Below are 21,540 nucleotides of genomic sequence, written 5' to 3'. Positions count from 1 at the left end.
GGGATACAATCTATTACTCTCTGTTATCAGCCATTACATCCTGGGGAGAGGAGACTGTACAGGGGGGATACAATCTATTACTCTCTGTTATCAGCCATTACATCCCGGGGAGAGGAGACTGTACAGGGGGATACAATCTATTACTCTCTGTTATCAGCCATTACATCCCGGGGAGAGGAGACTGTACAGGGGGGATACAATCTATTACTCTCTGTTATCAGCCATTACACCCTGGGGAGAGGAGACTGTACAGGGGGGAATACAGTCTATTACTCTCTGTTATCAGCCATTACATCCCGGGGAGAGGAGACTGTACAGGGGGGGATACAATCTATTACTCTCTGTTATCAGCCATAACATCCCGGGGAGAGGAGACTGTACAGGGGGGGATACAATCTATTACTCTCTGTTATCAGCCATTACATCCCGGGGAGAGGAGACTGTACAGGGGGGATACAATCTATTACTCTCTGTTATCAGCCATTACATCCCGGGGAGAGGAGACTGTACAGGGGGGATACAATCTATTACTCTCTGTTATTAGCCATTACACCCCGGGGAGAGGAGACTGTACAGGGGGGATACAATCTATTACTCTGTTATCAGCCATTACACCCCGGGGAGAGGAGACTGTACAGGGGGGATACAATCTATTACTCTCTGTTATCAGCCATTACACCCCGGGGAGAGGAGACTGTACAGGGGGGATACAATCTATTACTCTCTGTTATCAGCCATTACACCCGGGGAGAGGAGACTGTACAGGGGGGATACAATCTATTACTCTCTGTTATCAGCCATTACACCCCGGGGAGAGGAGACTGTACAGGGGGATACAATCTATTACTCTCTGTTATCAGCCATTACACCCCGGGGAGAGGAGACTGTACAGGGGGGATACAATCTATTACTCTCTGTTATCAGCCATTACACCCCGGGGAGAGGAGACTGTACAGGGGGATACAATCTATTACTCTCTGTTATCAGCCATTACATCCCAGGGAGAGGAGACTGTACAGGGGGGATACAATCTATTACTCTCTGTTATCAGCCATTACATCCCGGGAAGAGGAGACGGACATGTGCTCCTGTACTGTAATAAGCTCTTAACGTCAGACGCAGCATCTCCTTTAAGCATAAGCTTCTCTGTAATTATCTCCGGTTTATGTGTCTGGGATTAGGATCGCCCTGACCTGCCCCTGTGTATATGCTGATGTTTATGTGTTATACAGGGGCGTACAGCAGTTGTCATGTCTGTGGGGAGTATACACTGCAACGCATCATAGAGTGTCCAGTAACTATACAAGCTTCCTGAGAACAGAGAGTAATAGATTGTATCCCCCTGTACAGTCTCCTCTCCCAGGGATGTAATGGCTGATAACAGAGAGTAATAGAATGTATCCCCCCCTGTACAGTCTCCTCTCCCCGGGATGTAATGGCTGATAACAGAGAGTAATAGATTGTATCCCCCCCTGTACAGTCTCCTCTCCCAGGGATGTAATGGCTGATAACAGAGAGTAATAGATTGTATCCCCCTGTACAGTCTCCTCTCCCCGGGATGTAATGGCTGATAACAGAGAGTAATAGATTGTATCCCCCCTGTACAGTCTCCTCTCCCCGGGGTGTAATGGCTGATAACAGAGAGTAATAGATTGTATCCCACCCCCTGTACAGTCTCCTCTCCCCGGGATGTAATGGCTGATAACAGAGAGTAATAGATTGTATCCCCCCTGTACAGTCTCCTCTCCTCGGGATGTAATGGCTGATAACAGAGAGTAATAGATTGTATCCCCCCTGTACAGTCTCCTCTCCCCGGGGTGTAATGGCTGATAACAGAGAGAAGCTGCACATGAGAACCTCTCCTTAGTGAATGGCCCCCTTTGTCACACATCTAGTGCAGTGCTGCCATCTGGTGGTGATAATTAGCAGTGCAGTGGAATGTCTGGCGCTTCCTCTGGTTCTCTCTTCTCTTTGTACATTTGTCGCTCTAATAGTTTTAGGATTTTTGTAATTTCTTTGGTTTCAACTGTAAATCTATGAAGAATATGAGGAAGCAATGTCCCCCCCCCTCCCCCCGCCCATTATAAATCTAGGAGGGGGCTGCACAGTCTTTGCTTTCTGTGTCTTTCATGTAACTGAATTAACCTCTAACCTTCTCTTTGTCTTTCTAGTATCATGATGTTTGAAGAGAAAGCCAATGAGGCCCCCCCAAAATCTGCGGGCCCCCCTCCCAAAAGAGACATCACCAGCCTCCCCTAAACCAATGGCCCCAGAGCCAAGTCTGCGACCAAGGACTGTGAACACCCAAGTGCCTTCAGGGTGATGGAGGGTGGTCCCTCTCCTGCGCCCCCCGGCTGTGCCCCCTATTTATTACAGGGGCTGCCCATGTCCTATAACATCCCAGCAGTGCGGGCAGCCACCACCTCCTCTGTAGAGCGTCAGCTCTGGGGACCAGGGTGTATACGCCCCTCTCTCTATTGTCATGATGTATATTTTGTATAAAGTTGTCAGTAGGAATTTGCTTCTGCGTTTTTATTTCTCCAGCCGCCACTGGGGCAGGATTCACTGACAGCAAGCAGCTATGGATATCCTCCTCCTCCTGACTGTAGGGAGGTCTGGGGGGTCCATGAGGGGTTAATAAGGGGCCTCTGTATTAGCGGGGTACATTAAGGGCTCCCAACATCCCATATACTGTGTACTACACATGAACAGAACACCAGGCGAGCAGTGAAGACCGACACAGACCAGAACTGTACCCTATAGGTCACATCTTCTATTAGGGGGGGTAATGGGGGAGGGGCTGTGACCACCAGGGGGGAGGGGTAACATCACCCTACAAGCCACACACCCCACCCAGCGGTGCTGGAGGATCCTACACATAGAGGATATTACACAGCCCCATCTCCCATCACACCCAGAGCTGCAGCCACGAGACCCCCGGGTACATGCAGCCCGGACCCGAGAGTCTGCAGAGCGACCGCCATGATGGAGATCCGGGACCCCTCGCTGCAGAACATTGCACCTCACAAGTAAAATCTCTGTAATCAGCAGAGACCGGGAAGAAAAGTGGAAGCGAGATATTGAGCAAGTGAACAAGTCACTTCTGTAATCTTATTATAGAGCGGGCGAGAAATCGCTGATGGGGGGGGGGGGGGGGTCACTTCTGCAAAGAAACCCGATCCAAGAAGATAAGGGGCACTGACCCCAAATAACTCCAACACAGCCCGAAATACAGACTATGCCCCCAAAACTAAGAGCAGCACATCCTGAACAGCGACTGTGCCCCCAAAACCAACAGCAGCACAACCTGAACAGCGACTGTGCCCCTCAAACCAACACAACCTGAACAGCGACTGTGCCCCTCAAACCAACACAACCTGAACAGCGACTGTGCCCCTCAAACCAACACAACCTGAACAGCGACTGTGCCCCTCAAACCAACACAACCTGAACAGCGACTGTGCCCCCAAAACCAACACAACCTGAACAGCGACTGTGCCCCCAAAACCAACACAACCTGAACAGCGACTGTGCCCCCAAAACTAACAGCAGCACATCCTGAACAGCGACTGTGCCCCCAAAACCAACACAACCTGAACAGCGACTGTGCCCCCAAAACCAACACAACCTGAACAGCGACTGTGCCCCCAAAACTAACAGCAGCACATCCTGAACAGCGACTGTGCCCCCAAAACCAACACAACCTGAACAGCGACTGTGCCCCCAAAACCAACACAACCTGAACAGCGACTGTGCCCCCAAAACCAACACAACCTGAACAGCGACTGTGCCCCCAAAACCAACACAACCTGAACAGCGACTGTGCCCCCAAAACCAACAGCAGCGCATCCAGAACAGTGACTGTGCCCCCAAAACCAACAGCACAACCTGAACAGTGACTGTGCCCCCAAAACTAACAGCAGCACATCCTAAAAAGCGACTGTGCCCCCAAAACCAACACAACCTGAACAGCGACTGTGCCCCCAAAACCAACACAACCTGAACAGCGACTGTGCCCCTCAAACCAACACAACCTGAACAGCGACTGTGCCCCTCAAACCAACACAACCTGAACAGCGACTGTGCCCCTCAAACCAACACAACCTGAACAGCGACTGTGCCCCTCAAACCAACACAACCTGAACAGCGACTGTGCCCCCAAAACCAACACAACCTGAACAGCGACTGTGCCCCCAAAACCAACACAACCTGAACAGCGACTGTGCCCCCAAAACCAACACAACCTGAACAGCGACTGTGCCCCTCAAACCAACACAACCTGAACAGCGACTGTGCCCCTCAAACCAACACAACCTGAACAGCGACTGTGCCCCTCAAACCAACACAACCTGAACAGCGACTGTGCCCCTCAAACCAACACAACCTGAACAGCGACTGTGCCCCTCAAACCAACACAACCTGAACAGCGACTGTGCCCCCAAAACCAACACAACCTGAACAGCGACTGTGCCCCCAAAACCAACACAACCTGAACAGCGAATGTGCCCCCAAAACCAACACAACCTGAACAGCGAATGTGCCCCCAAAACCAACACAACCTGAACAGCGACTGTGCCCCTCAAACCAACACAACCTGAACAGCGACTGTGCCCCTCAAACCAACACAACCTGAACAGCGACTGTGCCCCTCAAACCAACACAACCTGAACAGCGACTGTGCCCCTCAAACCAACACAACCTGAACAGCGACTGTGCCCCCAAAACCAACACAACCTGAACAGCGACTGTGCCCCCAAAACCAACACAACCTGAACAGCGACTGTGCCCCCAAAACCAACACAACCTGAACAGCGACTGTGCCCCCAAAACCAACAGCAGCGCATCCAGAACAGTGACTGTGCCCCCAAAACCAACACAACCTGAACAGCGACTGTGCCCCCAAAACTAACAGCAGCACATCCTGAACAGTGTGCCCCCAAAACCAACACAACCTGAACAGCGACTGTGCCCCCAAAACCAACACAACCTGAACAGCGACTGTGCCCCCAAAACCAACACAACCTGAACAGCGACTGTGCCCCTCAAACCAACACAACCTGAACAGCGACTGTGCCCCTCAAACCAACACAACCTGAACAGCGACTGTGCCCCTCAAACCAACACAACCTGAACAGCGACTGTGCCCCTCAAACCAACACAACCTGAACAGCGACTGTGCCCCCAAAACCAACACAACCTGAACAGCGACTGTGCCCCCAAAACCAACACAACCTGAACAGCGACTGTGCCCCCAAAACCAACACAACCTGAACAGCGACTGTGCCCCCAAAACCAACTCAACCTGAACAGCGACTGTGCCCCCAAAACCAACACAACCTGAACAGCAACTGTGCCCCTCAAACCAACACAACCTGAACAGCGACTGTGCCCCCAAAACCAACACAACCTGAACAGCAACTGTGCCCCTCAAACCAACACAACCTGAACAGCGACTGTGCCCCTCAAACCAACACAACCTGAACAGCGACTGTGCCCCTCAAACCAACACAACCTGAACAGCGACTGTGCCCCTCAAACCAACACAACCTGAACAGCGACTGTGCCCCTCAAACCAACACAACCTGAACAGCGACTGTGCCCCTCAAACCAACACAACCTGAACAGCGACTGTGCCCCTCAAACCAACACAACCTGAACAGCGACTGTGCCCCCAAAACCAACACAACCTGAACAGCGACTGTGCCCCTCAAACCAACACAACCTGAACAGCGACTGTGCCCCTCAAACCAACACAACCTGAACAGCGACTGTGCCCCTAAAACCAACACAACCTGAACAGCGACTGTGCCCCCAAAACCAACACAACCTGAACAGCGACTGTGCCCCTCAAACCAACACAACCTGAACAGCGACTGTGCCCCCAAAACCAACACAACCTGAACAGCGACTGTGCCCCCAAAACCAACACAACCTGAACAGCGACTGTGCCCCCAAAACCAACACAACCTGAACAGCGACTGTGCCCCCAAAACCAACACAACCTGAACAGCGACTGTGCCCCCAAAACCAACACAACCTGAACAGCGACTGTGCCCCCAAAACCAACACAACCTGAACAGCGACTGTGCCCCCAAAACCAACACAACCTGAACAGCGACTGTGCCCCCAAAACCAACACATTCTGAACAGCGACTGTGCCCCCAAAACCAACACATTCTGAACAGCGACTGTGCCCCCAAAACCAACACAACCTGAACAGCGACTGTGCCCCCAAAACCAACACAACCTGAACAGCGACTGTGCCCCCAAAACTAACAGCAGCACATCCTGAACAGCGACTATGCCCCCAAAACCAACACAACCTGAACAGCGACTGTGCCCCCAAAACCAACACAACCTGAACAGCGACTGTGCCCCCAAAACCAACACAACCTGAACAGCGACTGTGCCCCCAAAACCAACAGCAGCGCATCCAGAACAGTGACTGTGCCCCCAAAACCAACAGCACAACCTGAACAGTGACTGTGCCCCCAAAACTAACAGCAGCACATCCTAAAAAGCGACTGTGCCCCCAAAACCAACAGCAGTACATCCTAAAAAGCGACTGTGCCCCCAAAACTAACAGCAGCACATCCTGAACAGTGTGCCCCCAAAACCAACACAACCTGAACAGCGACTGTGCCCCCCAAACCAATAGCAGCACAACCTGAACAGTGACTGTGCCCCCAAAACTAACAGCAGCACATCCTCAACAGTGACTGTGCCCCCAAAACCAACAGCACAACCTGAACAGTGACTGTGCCCCCAAAACCAACAGCAGCACAACCTGAACAGTGACTGTGCCCCCAAAACCAACAGCAGCACATCCTAAAAAGCGACTGTGCCCCCAAAACCAACAGCAGCACATCCTGAACAGCGACTGTGCCCCCAAAACTAACAGCAGCACAACCTGAACAGTGACTGTGCCCCCAAAACTAACAGCAGCACAACCTGAACAGTGACTGTGCCCCCAAAACTAACAGCAGCACAACCTGAACAGTGACTGTGCCCCCAAAACCAACAGCAGCACAACCTGAACAGCAACTGTGCCCCCAAAACTAACAGCAGCACAACCTGAACAGTGACTATGCCCCCAAAACCAACAGCAGCACAACCTGAACAGTGACTGTGCCCCCAAAACTAACAGCAGCACAACCTGAACAGTGACTGTGCCCCCAAAACTAACAGCAGCACAACCTGAACAGTGACTGTGCCCCCAAAACCAAACAGCAGCACAACCTGAACAGTGACTGTGCCCCCAAAACCAACAGCAGCACATCCTAAAAAGCGACTGTGCCCCCAAAACCAACAGCAGCACATCCTAAAAAGCGACTGTGCCCCCAAAACTAACAGCAGCACATCCTGAACAGTGTGCCCCCAAAACCAACACAACCTGAACAGCGACTGTGCCCCCAAAACCAATAGCAGCACAACCTGAACAGTGACTGTGCCCCCAAAACTAACAGCAGCACATCCTCAACAGTGACTGTGCCCCCAAAACCAACAGCACAACCTGAACAGTGACTGTGCCCCCAAAACCAAACAGCAGCACAACCTGAACAGTGACTGTGCCCCCAAAACCAACAGCAGCACATCCTAAAAAGCGACTGTGCCCCCAAAACCAACAGCAGCACATCCTAAAAAGCGACTGTGCCCCCAAAACTAACAGCAGCACATCCTGAACAGTGTGCCCCCAAAACCAACACAACCTGAACAGCGACTGTGCCCCCAAAACCAATAGCAGCACAACCTGAACAGTGACTGTGCCCCCAAAACTAACAGCAGCACATCCTCAACAGTGACTGTGCCCCCAAAACCAACAGCACAACCTGAACAGTGACTGTGCCCCCAAAACCAACAGCAGCACAACCTGAACAGTGACTGTGCCCCCAAAACCAACAGCAGCACATCCTAAAAAGCGACTGTGCCCCCAAAACCAACAGCAGCACAACCTGAACAGTGACTGTGCCCCCAAAACTAACAGCAGCACAACCTGAACAGTGACTGTGCCCCCAAAACCAACAGCAGCACAACCTGAACAGCAACTGTGCCCCCAAAACTAACAGCAGCACAACCTGAACAGTGACTGTGCCCCCAAAACCAACAGCAGCACAACCTGAACAGCAACTGTGCCCCCAAAACCAACAGCAGCACATCCTGAACAGCGACTGTGCCGCCAAACTGAATCACCCCCAACACAGACAGTGCTCCCAAATCCAATTGAATCCCCCTGTGATGGGCGCAGTGATGGTTTCCACACCGGCTGCCATATACCTATCCTGACAGCATTAGTCATTTATCTGTACAGGAACGCTCCAGCCACATCCAGAGCTACATCAACAATATTTGATGCACACATCCAGTGACTGCAGCGCAAGGCACAAGGTAAAAGCCGATGTCTGTGCAGCGCTGCGGTATCTGTGTGCGCTATAGAAAGGAAATATTATTATTATAATGTTACATTTATTACAAATAAAAGCTTCAGCGCCATCTAGTGGCAGAATCCCAGCATTACAGGCATCAGATCACTGCATTGTGTGGGTCTAAGGGTTGTCCAAAAGGAAAAAAAAAAATGTCCAGCACAGAAGAGGAATATCAATCAGTAAAATAATTATCAATTACCAATTGTGTAGAATATCTGCGCGTGATCTCCTGGAGATGGGGGCCGACGGTGTAATAACTGGGGGGCAAAATACATGTCATGGAGGGGGAGCTGTAGGACGAGCGGTGATCACTGGTTACATCCATCACTTCACTGAGGTTCCTTGTATTTTCCGGATCGGCAAACCTGAAAAACAAAGTATCCGCATGAAAGTTATTTACCAACTCCATCAAATCCAAGATATATCAGCCATATTCCAACCCCAGACCACCCTCCTGACCGGGGACTTACCTCTCTGCACCTGTAGCAGGGGACTATTACAAGTCACATTTGGGATTCTTGAAGGTGGTAAAAAGTCCTGTATAAAGTCCAGTTCTTGATGTTGGTCCCTGCACACGAGTTCCCAGCCCCATGGATTTCAATAGCCTCATCAGCCCAATGCACCAACCAAACAGAGCCACGAAACGCAGTCTCAACCCGTGTTTGTGGCTCAGTCTTCCCTCCGGTCATCGTCATGTGAATGGTCCTTACACGTCGATGACACACGGGTCATCATATAGGCTCCGCTCATACAAGAAGCCGCCATTAAATAGCTTAAAGAAAACAGATGCCGGACACTTTTACATTATTCAATCTCCCTAACAGCTCCTGACCTGGAGAGGGCGCTATTCACAACCACCACCTTGCCTACGCATTGGCAGGGGCGTTGCATATACATATATATGCCATCGTGGTGGACGAATGGAAACAGATTTACTTTACTGGTAGCTACTAAATCTGAATTTCCACTGCGTCCCCCATGACGGCCCCTGGAGATGTAACACATGTGATGTTCTGCAGATTTGATCCAGGGACGATCATCTTTTCCCCGGCAGCGAGCGGAGATATAGCACAAGTAGAATGAGCTCCAAGACCCATGGGAATCTCAGACAACGATATTCACCAAAAAGAAGCCTTAAAGGTTTCCTCAGTACCAGGGTATAAGGAGGTTGTCACCATGGCCGAGGTCCACCTTCCCAGGACGTCTTAGAGAGCCATCTCATCCTCCCACCTGCCCCGGGAGAGACGTGAGAGCAGATGGTTTCCCCTGAGCTGCTGGAAGTATTTGCCATCGAATACGAAATAATTAAACATAAGCACGAAATTTACCAATTCCCTCATGAACTCATTGACTAAAGCCCCGGCGCCGGTTTTCTGTTGGACTTTGCAGGTTCTTTTCAGTGTAAACTACAGCACATGTATATATATATCTATTACACACACACACACACACACATCACATGTGTCACACATGACCGTGCTCTAGACCCGACAACACAAATATCTGCACTGAAGGGGTGTCCGGGGGTCAGTCAGACCGCACCCCATCATAAGCTGCGCCAAATAAGTGGGTGCACTCTCCTGGAGAAGTGCTTAGGGCCCCCTGCACACTACACAGGAGCCTGCACTGTTCTTAGTAAATGTGGCCACTGTGTCTCCGATATTGGACCCCTCTGGGTATAGAATTATACTGGGTCTTTAGTTCCAAACTGGCCACTAGAGTCCCCACTAGAACTGTCCCTCTAGTCTGTGCACCACATCCATAGTGTCCCTCACATATGATGGCAGGGACACAACAAACGGCCCCACAACCTGATCCATGTATAGACAAGTATTTTGTGATACTGAGTCAATACCAGACACTACTGGTCCAATGTTGGTTTTGAGTTCCCCTATGTACCTGGGGATGGGGGGGGGGTAAAAAGCGGGAAGCAACGGTAACATTGGGGTCATACGCGGCCTCGCTGATGACCTGATCACTTTCACCTCTTGATAGGAGCCGTTAGATGGATTTTCCTTTAGGATTCTGTAACATCCCTCGGCGATTTATGGCACACGTCACATGTCCGTCTATTCGGGATGACCCCCCCCCATCCGCAGGTTCGCGGTTATAGTTTGGTCTGATGGGATTTCTTCATGTCCCATCAATGAGGCTTAGTCTGTCCCCTCTGTGAGGACGGATCTATTGGTGATGCGCTGCCGGATACTTTGTTGATCTGGGCTTAACTTTTTCAATTTTGGTTTTCGACAAATTAAATTGATGCCCTTAATCCATCCACATGTGTCGCGTTAGGGAGCAGGTCCACAGGATAAACCTTTCCAGCGCCGACTCTTGTGTCAGTTCATTTTCTGTGAGATAGATTAATGATCTGTGCGTCCGCACTATTTCTTGTCGTTGCTGCTCATTTTCCCGAAGAAATTATTCGGAGATTGGGGAGGGTTCGGGGGATTGGGCTTCAAAACCTTCCCTGCCAGGGTTAATCGCCCCCTCGCTCCCCTGCCTCTAGGGGCGCTCTTCTTGGGTAACTTATTGGGGCTCATTTACTAAGGGTCCAAACGTCGCACTTTCGTTGGGTTTCCCCAATATTTCCATTTTGCCCTGAATTGCCCCGGGATTTTGGCACACGTGATTGGATTGTGGTGCATCGGCTTTCACGCGACAGATATCTGGGGGCGTGGCCGTCGGACAACCCGACGGATTCGGAAAAACCGTGGAATTTAAAAAAGAATTTGTGTCACAAGATCAGCACTCACATGCACCAGGAAGAAGGTGAACTCCGGCGGACCTCAGCGCAGCAGTGACACCTGCTGGATATCAGGCGCACGACCTTAGTGACCCCCGGCAGACCCAAATCCAGGTCGGAGAACGCGCCGCTGGATCGCGAATGGACTGGGTAAGTAAATGACCCCCATTGTATTTCCCCTCACTCTTATCTGGAGTAGATTCTTGTCTTTCAGTGTCTGATTGTCCTTATTCTTTCCTATAATTGGAACGAGAAGGATATGATCCGTACACCAAGTGTCCAAAGCCTGGAGACACTTCAGAACAATTCTCCTTACATCTGGAAGACACCATTCCATTTCTCCAGGACTTCTGGATTCTGGCAGAATGGAAATTAGAAAACGCCTTAGGAACAAAGTTGGGATCAAGCATTCGCATCGCCCCATCATCGAGAGTCTTAAGATGGGGGTCACCGATGGGGGTCACCGATGGGGGTCACCGATGGACATAGCTTGAAGTTCTCCCAATCTTCTAGAAGAGGCGATGGCCACCAGGAAAGATGTTAAGAAGCCGATTCCCCATGCTAGAGGCATCAACCGCCTCAAAGAGTCTGTCCCCAGTCATTACTACAGGCCGGGGCGACAGAAGCACAAAAGTAGTAAGAACCAACAAGTAGTGAGCCCTCAGACCAGCGGTGCGCATGGTTTATACTTTACCTTAAGGATCACCCAAACCGCAGGCGTCTAGTACAGAGCACCCAGCGCACCGCATATACAGGATCGCAGGAGGAGCCGAGAGCCCGAGACCCAGGGAGGAGGCGCTCAGCACCGACCCAGGATCCACTTACATGGGACTCGTATTCATGGAGATCGTGTGGTCACAGGTAAGTTACGTGACCCCCCACTTGGAGGACGAGAAGGAGAGGATCCTCTATCTGGTCTGCTCAGATTTTGGGGTCAGAACACATTGTCGGGCGGCTGCAGGGTGGGGCCTGTTAACCTTTTTTTTTTTTTTTTTTCTTCTTTAACCCAGAGAGGTCCAGGGGTCAGCACTCAAACTGCTGTGACCTCTGCATTCAAACTACTCTCCCTCTGCTGTACTACCCAACCAGAAGCTCGTACTCAGAGAAGATGGGAGGGGCTGTGTTCAGTGAATGGAGCTCCCACTCCAAGTCCAGCTATCATTGGCTGATAAGTTACTGCCTGGATGTAGGAAGCGTCCGTCCTTACCCGAGACACGAGGCTTGGTCCTGGAACCACCGGGAATGGGAGGACGGGTGAAGGTTCGCTCTGGTTGGATCCGATCTGCAGGAGAGAGCGGGAGACGTCACATATGGAAGATACCGGATTACCACCAGGATGAAGGACTGTAAACAAAGCACACTGACATACTGGTGTGCGCCCACTCTGGCAAGATACACACTTAGGTCTTTGTTTTATGAAAAAAATAAAAATTATAGCATTATGCAAATTAGCCTGTGGGGCTCTGGGCTCTATAGATGTCCCTCAGGTTAATTAGCATAATTGTAAAACCTTTTCATAAAAACAAGGGCTTAAGAAGCTAAAAGAAGAACAAATCCTGCCAGAGGGGGCACACAGCAGCATGTTAGTGTGCTTGGTTTACAGTCCTTCATCCTGGTGGTAGATGTCCTTTAAAGGGAACCAGTCACCAGGATTTACCCCACTAAACTCCCAGCCCCTATCAGGTAGAGGATGAAAATGTCCTTTCTAGAATTCCCTCTTATGTGAAATGTCACCCGTTTAAAAAAAGTCAGGCAAATATGACTCATTTTCACACGAGACGAGTCAAGTTTAGTGGTTGCAGGGGTAGCGTCACTTCAGAAGCCTCCATCATCCATAGCACCTAGAAATCTCTTTAATATGACACACAAAACACAAGAATCTCATGTTTCAGATCACATCATGGTTCTGCGAGCTACAGACCTGGACAGACAGGAGGTTAAAAAATAGACGGGAACTGGATCTTTATCTCCTGCTATGTCTATAGCTGCCTGTATCTATGATTCTGTAGCTCCCAACATTTGAAAGAAGAGATTCTTATCTTTAGTAGAATGATGTTTCCAAGTGCTATAGAACAGAAGATGGAGGCATCTGATTATTCACTCCCTCTGTCAGCTCTAAACTTGACTCATCTCATGTGAAAAATCAGGTGAGAAGGGTCATATTTTTCAGACTTTTTTTAAAAAAAGTAAATGGGGGAGATTTCACATAAAACAGAGAATTCTAGAAACATTTCCTCCCTGATCAGAGGGGGCCTGGAGTTTAGTGGGGTAAATGCTGGTGACGGGTTCCCTTTCCTTCATATGTCAGGAGAAGGTACAGACCCGGACACTTACCAGTTGCAGGCGCGGGGATGACTGTAGACACTTTGTACACCCGGGCAGCAGTCACAGGAGCAGGAAGGCGCTTCCCAGAATATATTTGCCCTCCTGGGGTAGTAATTCCAGCAGGCGGCCGCACCACGGAGGAAGCCGGGAACCCGGACGCGTCCATTTTTATCTGAAGAAGAAACTAAACTTTAAGCAGGACAAAGATTATTGGGACCCCGATACAATGCGCGGCCACTGCTGTACAGGTCCGCGGAATACCTGCAGATTGTTTGACGTTTCCCTTTTACCATTTTGGGGACTTTTTGTAAAACTTTCTAAGATTTGGGCGCTATTGTCTGTTACTGGGCTCAACATTTTTTTATATATCTGGACTTTTGGAACGCTGTGATCACCAGGTTTATGATTTTGTTTGTTTTTATATCAGTTCTTCGGAAAGGGGGAGATTAACTTTTTTTTTTACCATTTTTCAGACACCACAGGGTACTTTAACCCCAGGTTGCCTGGTGAAGCCTACGTATACTGCAATAATAATGTATGGTAGTATCTGGAGATATAGTTATAGATCTGTAAGTGACTGCCTCTGGCACACTGTTACAGATCTGCAGCAATGACAGTTCATGGAGTTATATAAAGACTCCAGGTTGTCGAGGCAGCCGATTGTCGCCCCCTGATTATGTCACAGGGAGCGCCGATCAAAGCCAAAATGGTGACGCCCATGCCAGCAGCGATTAAAGGGGTAACACCTGGAATAGGTGCCAGCACCCATCAGGGGTGTTACCGGTGGCTGTTTGCAATATGCCGGCCTTGTATGGAGGGGGCTTAGCCCATGAGCCCTCTCCATACACCCCTAACGGATAGGAGTTAAAGGGGTTGTCCAGGAATTGCCCCAAGCAGATCCAGCGCAGCTGCTGAATGCGATATTGCAGATCAATGGGATCGAGCTGATAAATGCAAGACGGGTCGATGACTGGTGATGCACAGATTGCGTAGTACATCATGGCCGTCGCTGCTTTGCCCAACAAATTATATCTACTGTAATTCAGCTCAAATATTTTGTAAATCCCGAGGTTAAATCTATAAGGAAATGCAGCTGCACCGACCTTGGAAGAGTCTCCAGCCGTTGTGCCGCGCGCTGGGGTCTGTAGCTGCAGGGTGGCGCTGGACGCCGCTCTTCTCGGACCGGTCTGGACGCGTTTTCTAGGCAGACTGGAAGCGACCATCGGAGGTTTCACATTAATTCTTCCAGGAGGCACCAAATCTTTCCTTGGAATCGCCGCCTGTGGGGTATGTACAGCAGATAATGGCAAGATACCGCGAGGAGTAGACTGCGGGATTCGGGAATCCAGAACCTTCGGGGCAGCACTTTTACAACCATTTGGATACTGTAAACCCTTGGAAAATCCTCCTCCGTTTTGAGGACCTTCTACTAATGACTTTCTGGGATCTGGTGGATGAGGCTTGACCCCTCCTTGACCCGAAACTCCATCATTTCTATTGTCTTGCAGGTCGCTGCACGCGGCCGGTTTGGACTTTACAGGTAATCCACGCGACTTTTTAATAAACATCTGCTTGCTGAAACTTGGTAGAGGGGTAGAAGTGATAAATGGGGCAGATCTGGTGTAGAAGACACTGTCATCATGGGTGATACCGGTCAGGTCCAGAGTGTAAGTGGTGTCTTTTATAGGGCACATGGGTTCTGGCCACGGGTCCCCATGTGGCTTCTCCGTTCTAGACGCATCACTGAACGTGGTGCAGTTTGTTGCGATGACTCTGGTAAGATCAGCCGCGTCCCGCAGGTCGTCATTTACCACCAGGTCATTGCCGCCAGAGATGAAGGTCCGGGTTACATCGTTTATAGCAATGTCTGGGGTAGTAGTAGGAGTTTCCTTATAACTAATTAATCGCGTGGCGTCTTGGATGTTGTTTTTCACTAATATTATATCATGGGTAACGTTCACCGCGTCACGTGTAAACGTTTCCTCCGAGGCTTCTGGGAACATTGTAGGATGGATAGACCCAGTATTTGCATTGTTATTAATACGGGTCACGTTTTGCAGAGTTTTATTCCTTCCTGGTGACATTTCGGAGCACGAACGTGCAATATTTGTATCTACATCCACTTCTGCTATCTTCTGTGACATCATCGACTCCTGTGTGACATCAGCAGCTGCCATCTGTGTGCACATTGCTCCGATATTCTGCTCCGCATCTACAGCACAGAACGCTTCTATGTCCTTTGTGCCGTTTTGTGCTCCAGACAGATCCGTTTGGTTCTGAACGTCTTTCATTGCTGACCGTTTACCTGCTGCCTCGTCACACATTGTGATATCGCGCGTAGCGTTCGCTAGAGACACTTTATCAGGCGGAGACAATGCGCCAGCGAGCACCGCGTCCCCGGGTATATATACAATGTCCTGCGTCATATTGGCGTCCATTACTACGTAGGACATTGTAGCCGTATCCTGCACGTTTCCGGCATGGGAAGGCTGAGCGTTATCCACACTGCGCCGCTTTGTGCCATCATTTATACCTTTATTATATGGTTTTGGGGAATTCTCTGCAGCATCGCTGACCATCGCCGGCTCTTTTGGCTCGGTTGTTTTGCTATTACACAAGTCTCCGTCAGTTATGGAGGAGTTTATGTTCATCTTTTCTAAGTCGAGGTGACTGACTCCCGCAGCAGCCACCTCCTTAGCGCTGCGCTCCAGAACCACGGTAGAATTCATAGTGTCCGACATAACCGGAGGCGGCTCCGCTTCAATGGACGACACGTTACCCAATGTCATTTTTGGGTCACGTTTTTTAAGCTCATTGCAAATTTTCTCACACTCCACAGCAAAACAACTTCTAAATTCCAGGTCCGGTCTTGGTTTTTGGACATTCGTTCTGTTCAGCGTTGTCACATACAGCGGGGAACCTTCTGGAGCGCTAATGGCGGCCAGGGAATGCGCCGGACCACTCGCCTTTACACTGCACCGCGCCTGGGTCTCCAAATCCGGGCTGGACTTTTCTTCTGGATTCCTGTCTGCGCCCCGGTAATGATTCACTCCAAAGTTTTCTGACTCTCTTGTCCAGGAGGTTACAAAACCAGGACTGTTGTGTTTAACCAAAGAGAAACCGAGCGAAACATCTTCCTTATCACCTGAAAAACAAAAACCCTAATAAGTGAAAAAGATTAAGACATTTATAGGCCCACATTTACTACATGACAGGACTTTGGGGATTGGTGGTTCAGCATCTCAAATCACCCATTGATTTTTCCCTTGGTGCCCGCAAAAAAACCCCCCAGAAGTTTATAGTTCCCTTGGTCCGGAGCACCCGGCGCTGGTGCAGTCGGCCGCGTTTGCTGCGCAGGTGCTGTTGCTACAGGCATAGGGCTGATCCGGCTTCTGACTGCGCAGGCGCTGGGGGCACCAGAGTTGGGTCCGATGTGACTTAAACCAATTTTTAAAAAATTCTACATTTTTGTGGAATTCAGGTGCATTTAATCAGATATAATTTCATATAAAGATGCACCAGATTTATGATCCGGCTTCCCCCCTTATTTGGTCACATTTAAGATAAATTTACAGACACATTGGGGGAAATGTATTAATGTGTCGCTCTTCAGACAAGGGCAGAGCATAAATCATGGTGTCCGATGCTGGATGATCAATCCGGCGCAGTGCAAGACTGGTGATCACATGACCACGGTTGGTCTGCGAATCACAAAATGTTCAGCGGGTTTTGGTTTATTTCTTACATTTTCATAACAAAAAGTCAAAGACAAAGTCAATAGAGCGGGAGCGCAGCGTTTTGTTTCACAGACAATGTGGTAAAGTGATATATGATGCAAGGAGCACCAAACTGTTACCATGATTATCACTATGATGCAAGGAGTCTAGGGCCATAGGAGGTCATTTAGCCATAGTCTTACACATGAACCTGAATCCTCACCTTGATCTATTCTCCTTCTTTTGGCCACACAAGTAGTTTCTTCCATCTCAGACTCGAAGGTGAAACTGAGCGGGGGAAGAGGTTCTGCCTCGATGGTGGAAATGTCCAATTCTGAGAGTTTCCTTTTGTTTGCGCTCCAGCCCGGGACAGCTTTCCCCCGGAGCTGCTGGATGAGCTCCTCACATTCAGAGCTGAAGAAGCTTTTGTAACCAGAGAGACGTTCCTGAAGGTCAGAAGTGTCCGGCCCCTTGTCGCGTCCTCTCTGCACCGGAGTACTGAAGTAATGGCGCCTCTCCGGGACATCATCTCCTGGGCCCCGTCCGTCTTCTGCTTCCAGCACGTGGGGGGGATCCGGCTCAGAGTCTTTGGCGCTCATCGTCACACAACTCTGGTGACCAGGTTCAGAGTCCGGCATCAGATGGTTTCTACATTCTCCGGTCTTATCCTATTGATGGTCCCTACAGAGAGTCCAGTAACAAGATCTTAGAAGGCAAAAAGAGGTCAGAAAGTGAAGCACCTGGAAAAGAAATAGAGAAAATGAGACAATTACGTGGATAAATGTCCCCATTGTGCATTACAAAGAAAACACTTTACATAATAATAATAGATGTGTTATAGGGACTAATGAGGTCTGGAATTCACACAATTGTCTGATGACCCGAGGCTGAGCCCTCACCACGATGTACACCAAGCATCCCTACAGATACGTATATATACTATACATTCACCTCCATCTGACCACTATACATCACATATGGGGAAGATGCAGGATGGAGAGACAGAAAGCGGAAACTTACCTAATGACATAAAACAATACAAAAGGATCAGTTCGGATCTTCCTCTCACCAAGATGAATGCTGCACCAGGACTCCGGATCCAGTGTAACAAACACAGTATACCTACACCCCCCCCCCCCCTCGGCCACAGTATAATGACCATTCTAAATTTCACCCCCAATTTTATTTAATTACTATGAAGATCTCAAGGGGTTAACAATCTTCCTAAAAGTTGTTTCTGATAGTTTGTGGGGTACAGATTGGAAAAAATTATTATATAAAGGGGGGGGGGAAGGGAGGGGTTGATGTTAAATATGTAAAATTTCTTCAAAAACAGAAAACATCCCCAAAATAATCAATTCTGAAAATACGGAAAATCAATATTCTATTTGTAGCCTAGTGATATAAAATTATCCAGACATTTCCAAAAATGATGAAATTGTAAAGTTAGACGTATGGGAAATGTTATTCAGCAACTTATTTAGGTGGTAAATCTAATTCATCTTTTTTTTTTGTAAATAAACGCAAAACTTATCAGCCAAAATTTACCACTAAAATGAAGGACAACATGTGGGGAAAAAAACAAATCTCAGAATCGCTTAGGTAAGTAACAGTTAAAAAGTTATAACCAGAATCCCAAAAAATCGGGCTGAGCCTTAAGCTTCAAACCTGCTGTGCCCTTAAGGGGTTAAATCAAGGCGAGGTTAATGCAATGTAAACGCGATGTGTGAACACAACCCAACATCGGATGCACATTTCTTTACATAAACGCGCATGAAACATCTTGTTGACACGAACACGAACACGAAATTTCTACGTCCCAGTGAAAGTGATAACATGGAGTCTGGCTGGACAGGACGCAGGTTATTCTACATCCTGGTATACAACGGGTCCTGGGGGCGGAGGGTTTCCAAAAACATGCAAAAAGTGAAACAAACGGTGGGTCGATAACAAACGTGGCAGATAACAGGACAGACGTCAGGGGACAGTAACATGACCGTACATTGGGCGCGACCCCTCTCCATAGCGATGCATGGCCCACGGCACCAGAACACGGGGACAGATGGGACCTGCAGCACCGCAACGCTCCGGGCGGCCATTCCTGTCTACAGGGGGCGCATGTACAGCCGCAAGCCGACGGTCCTGAGACTTCCCCGTATTTTACACTTCAATGTGAGCGTCTCCAAGGCCGAGCCCCAAATCATCCATTACCTTTCTGTGCCCCACACGTCTCCCCCGCCGCCTCCCCACGCACCGCTCACGTCTCCCCCGCCGCCGCACCGCTCACGTCTCCCCCGCCGCCTCCTCACGGGCCGCTCACGTCTCCCCCGCCGCCTCCTCACGGGCCGCTCACGTCTCCCCCGCCGCCTCCTCACGCGCCGCTCACGTCTCCCCCGCCGCCTCCTTACCTACCTCTCACGTCTCCCCCGCCGCCTCCTTACCTACCTCTCACGTCTCCCCCGCCGCCTCCTTACCTACCTCTCACGTCTCCCCCGCCGCCTCCTTACCTACCTCTCACGTCTCCCCCGCCGCCTCCTTACCTACCTCTCACGTCTCCCCCGCCGCCTCCTTACCTACCTCTCACGTCTCCCCCGCCGCCTCCTTACCTACCTTTCACGTCTCCCCCGCCGCCTCCTTACCTACCTCTCACGTCTCCCCCGCCGCCTCCCCACGTGCCGCTCACGCCTCCCCCGCCGCCTCCCCCCGCGCCGCTCACGCCTCCCCCGCCGCCTCCTTACCTACCTCTCACGCCTCCCCCGCCGCCTCCTTACCTACCTCTCACGTCTCCCCCGCCGCCTCCTTACCTACCTCTCACGTCTCCCCCGCCGCCTCCTTACCTACCTCTCACGTCTCCTCCGCCGCCTCCTTACCTACCTCTCACGTCTCCCCCGCCGCCTCCTTACCTACCTCTCACGTCTCCCCCGCCGCCTCCTTACCTACCTCTCACATCTCCCCGCCGCCTCCTTACCTACCTCTCACGCCTCCCCGCTGCCTCCTTACCTACCCCTCACGCCTCCCCGCTGCCTCCTTACCTACCTCTCACGTCTCCTCCGCTGCCTCCTTACCTACCTCTCACACCTCCGCCGCTGCCTCCTTACCTACCTCTCACGTCTCCCCCGCCGCCTCCTTACCTACCTCTCACGTCTCCTCCGCCGCCTCCTTACCTACCTCTCACGTCTCTCACGTCTCCCCCGCCCCCTCCTTACCTACCTCTCACATCTCCCCGCCGCCTCCTTACCTACCTCTCACATCTCCCCGCCGCCTCCTTACCTACCTCTCACGCCTCCCCGCTGCCTCCTTACCTACCCCTCACGCCTCCCCGCTGCCTCCTTACCTACCCCTCACGCCTCCCCGCTGCCTCCTTACCTACCTCTCACGTCTCCTCCGCTGCCTCCTTACCTACCTCTCACGTCTCCTCCGCTGCCTCCTTACCTACCTCTCACACCTCCGCCGCTGCCTCCTTACCTACCTCTCACGTCTCCCCCGCCGCCTCCTTACCTACCTCTCACGTCTCCTCCGCCGCCTCCTTACCTACCTCTCACGTCTCTCACGTCTCCCCCGCCCCCTCCTTACCTACCTCTCACATCTCCCCGCCGCCTCCTTACCTACCTCTCACATCTCCCCGCCGCCTCCTTACCTACCTCTCACACCTCCCCGCTGCCTCCTTACCTACCTCTCACGCCTCCCCGCTGCCTCCTTACCTACCCCTCACACCTCCGCTGCCTCCTTACCTACCTCTCACGTCTCCTCCGCTGCCTCCTTACCTACCTCTCACACCTCCGCCGCTGCCTCCTTACCTACCTCTCACATCTCCTCACTGCCTCCTTACCTACCTCTCACATCTCCTCACTGCCTCCTTACCTACCCCTCACACCTCCGCCGCTGCCTCCTTACCTACCTCTCACATCTCCTCACTGCCTCCTTACCTACCTCTCACATCTCCTCGCTGCCTCCTTACCTACCCCTCACGTCTCCTCCGCTGCCTCCTTGTGTCTCTGCTCTCAGTGGAACATGATTGACAGCTCAGAGCGTCCAACCACAACACAAGAACTGAGCCTCCCTGATCCCGGAGGTGCAGAGCTCCAGGTGTGTGCACAGGTGTCCTGCAGCTCCATCTCTCCAGCCTGCGCCCCCTCCACACCAGACAAGGCGCAGGCCGGGGTCACATGTTCCAAGCCTCGCATTTCCTGAGGTCGTATTCACACAATGCTTTGCGGCACATTTTTTGAGCGCATGTGTTAACATCGTGTTTATTATGCATTTTGTAAACTGAAATGTTAACAGTAATGTAATTAGGCAAATCACCTCTCCACAGCGGTTTTAATGCATTTCA

General features: G+C 50.7%; 2 protein-coding genes across 9 annotated transcripts in view; one reads left to right on the top strand and one right to left on the bottom strand.

Annotated features, from left to right (window-relative positions):
* AIF1L (allograft inflammatory factor 1 like) overlaps positions 1-2,517 on the top strand; it is a 69,373-nt gene extending 66,856 nt beyond the window's left edge. The window contains exon 6 of the mRNA XM_072125625.1: positions 2,172-2,517. Within this exon, the coding sequence (XP_071981726.1) occupies positions 2,172-2,259 (88 nt within the window). The 3' untranslated portion in view covers positions 2,260-2,517. The remainder of the gene's footprint in view (positions 1-2,171) is intronic.
* Positions 2,518-8,461: 5,944 nt separating this feature from the next.
* LOC140077952 (uncharacterized) lies at positions 8,462-21,327 on the bottom strand. Of its 8 annotated transcripts, none has more exons than XM_072125624.1 (6): positions 21,170-21,327; positions 17,431-17,888; positions 14,595-16,636; positions 13,501-13,663; positions 12,374-12,448; positions 8,462-8,788 (listed from the first exon to the last, which is right to left on the bottom strand). In XM_072125624.1, the coding sequence occupies exons 2-6, from the start codon at positions 17,843-17,845 to the stop codon at positions 8,748-8,750; spliced, it is 2,736 nt and encodes a 911-aa protein (XP_071981725.1). In that variant the 5' UTR covers positions 17,846-17,888; positions 21,170-21,327; the 3' UTR covers positions 8,462-8,747. The 8 variants fall into 8 exon arrangements, with proteins under 8 accessions (XP_071981725.1, XP_071981721.1, XP_071981719.1 ...); XM_072125620.1 differs by having other exon boundaries at positions 17,431-17,947; positions 21,138-21,326; XM_072125618.1 differs by having other exon boundaries at positions 17,431-17,947; positions 21,166-21,326.
* Positions 21,328-21,540: the final 213 nt, after the last annotated feature.

Source organism: Engystomops pustulosus, chromosome 9 (genome assembly GCF_040894005.1).
Source record: "Engystomops pustulosus chromosome 9, aEngPut4.maternal, whole genome shotgun sequence".
Taxonomy (NCBI): Eukaryota; Metazoa; Chordata; class Amphibia; order Anura; family Leptodactylidae; genus Engystomops; species Engystomops pustulosus.
Note: the sequence above shows the minus strand (reverse complement) of the source record. Positions and strands in the feature narration are given on the sequence as shown.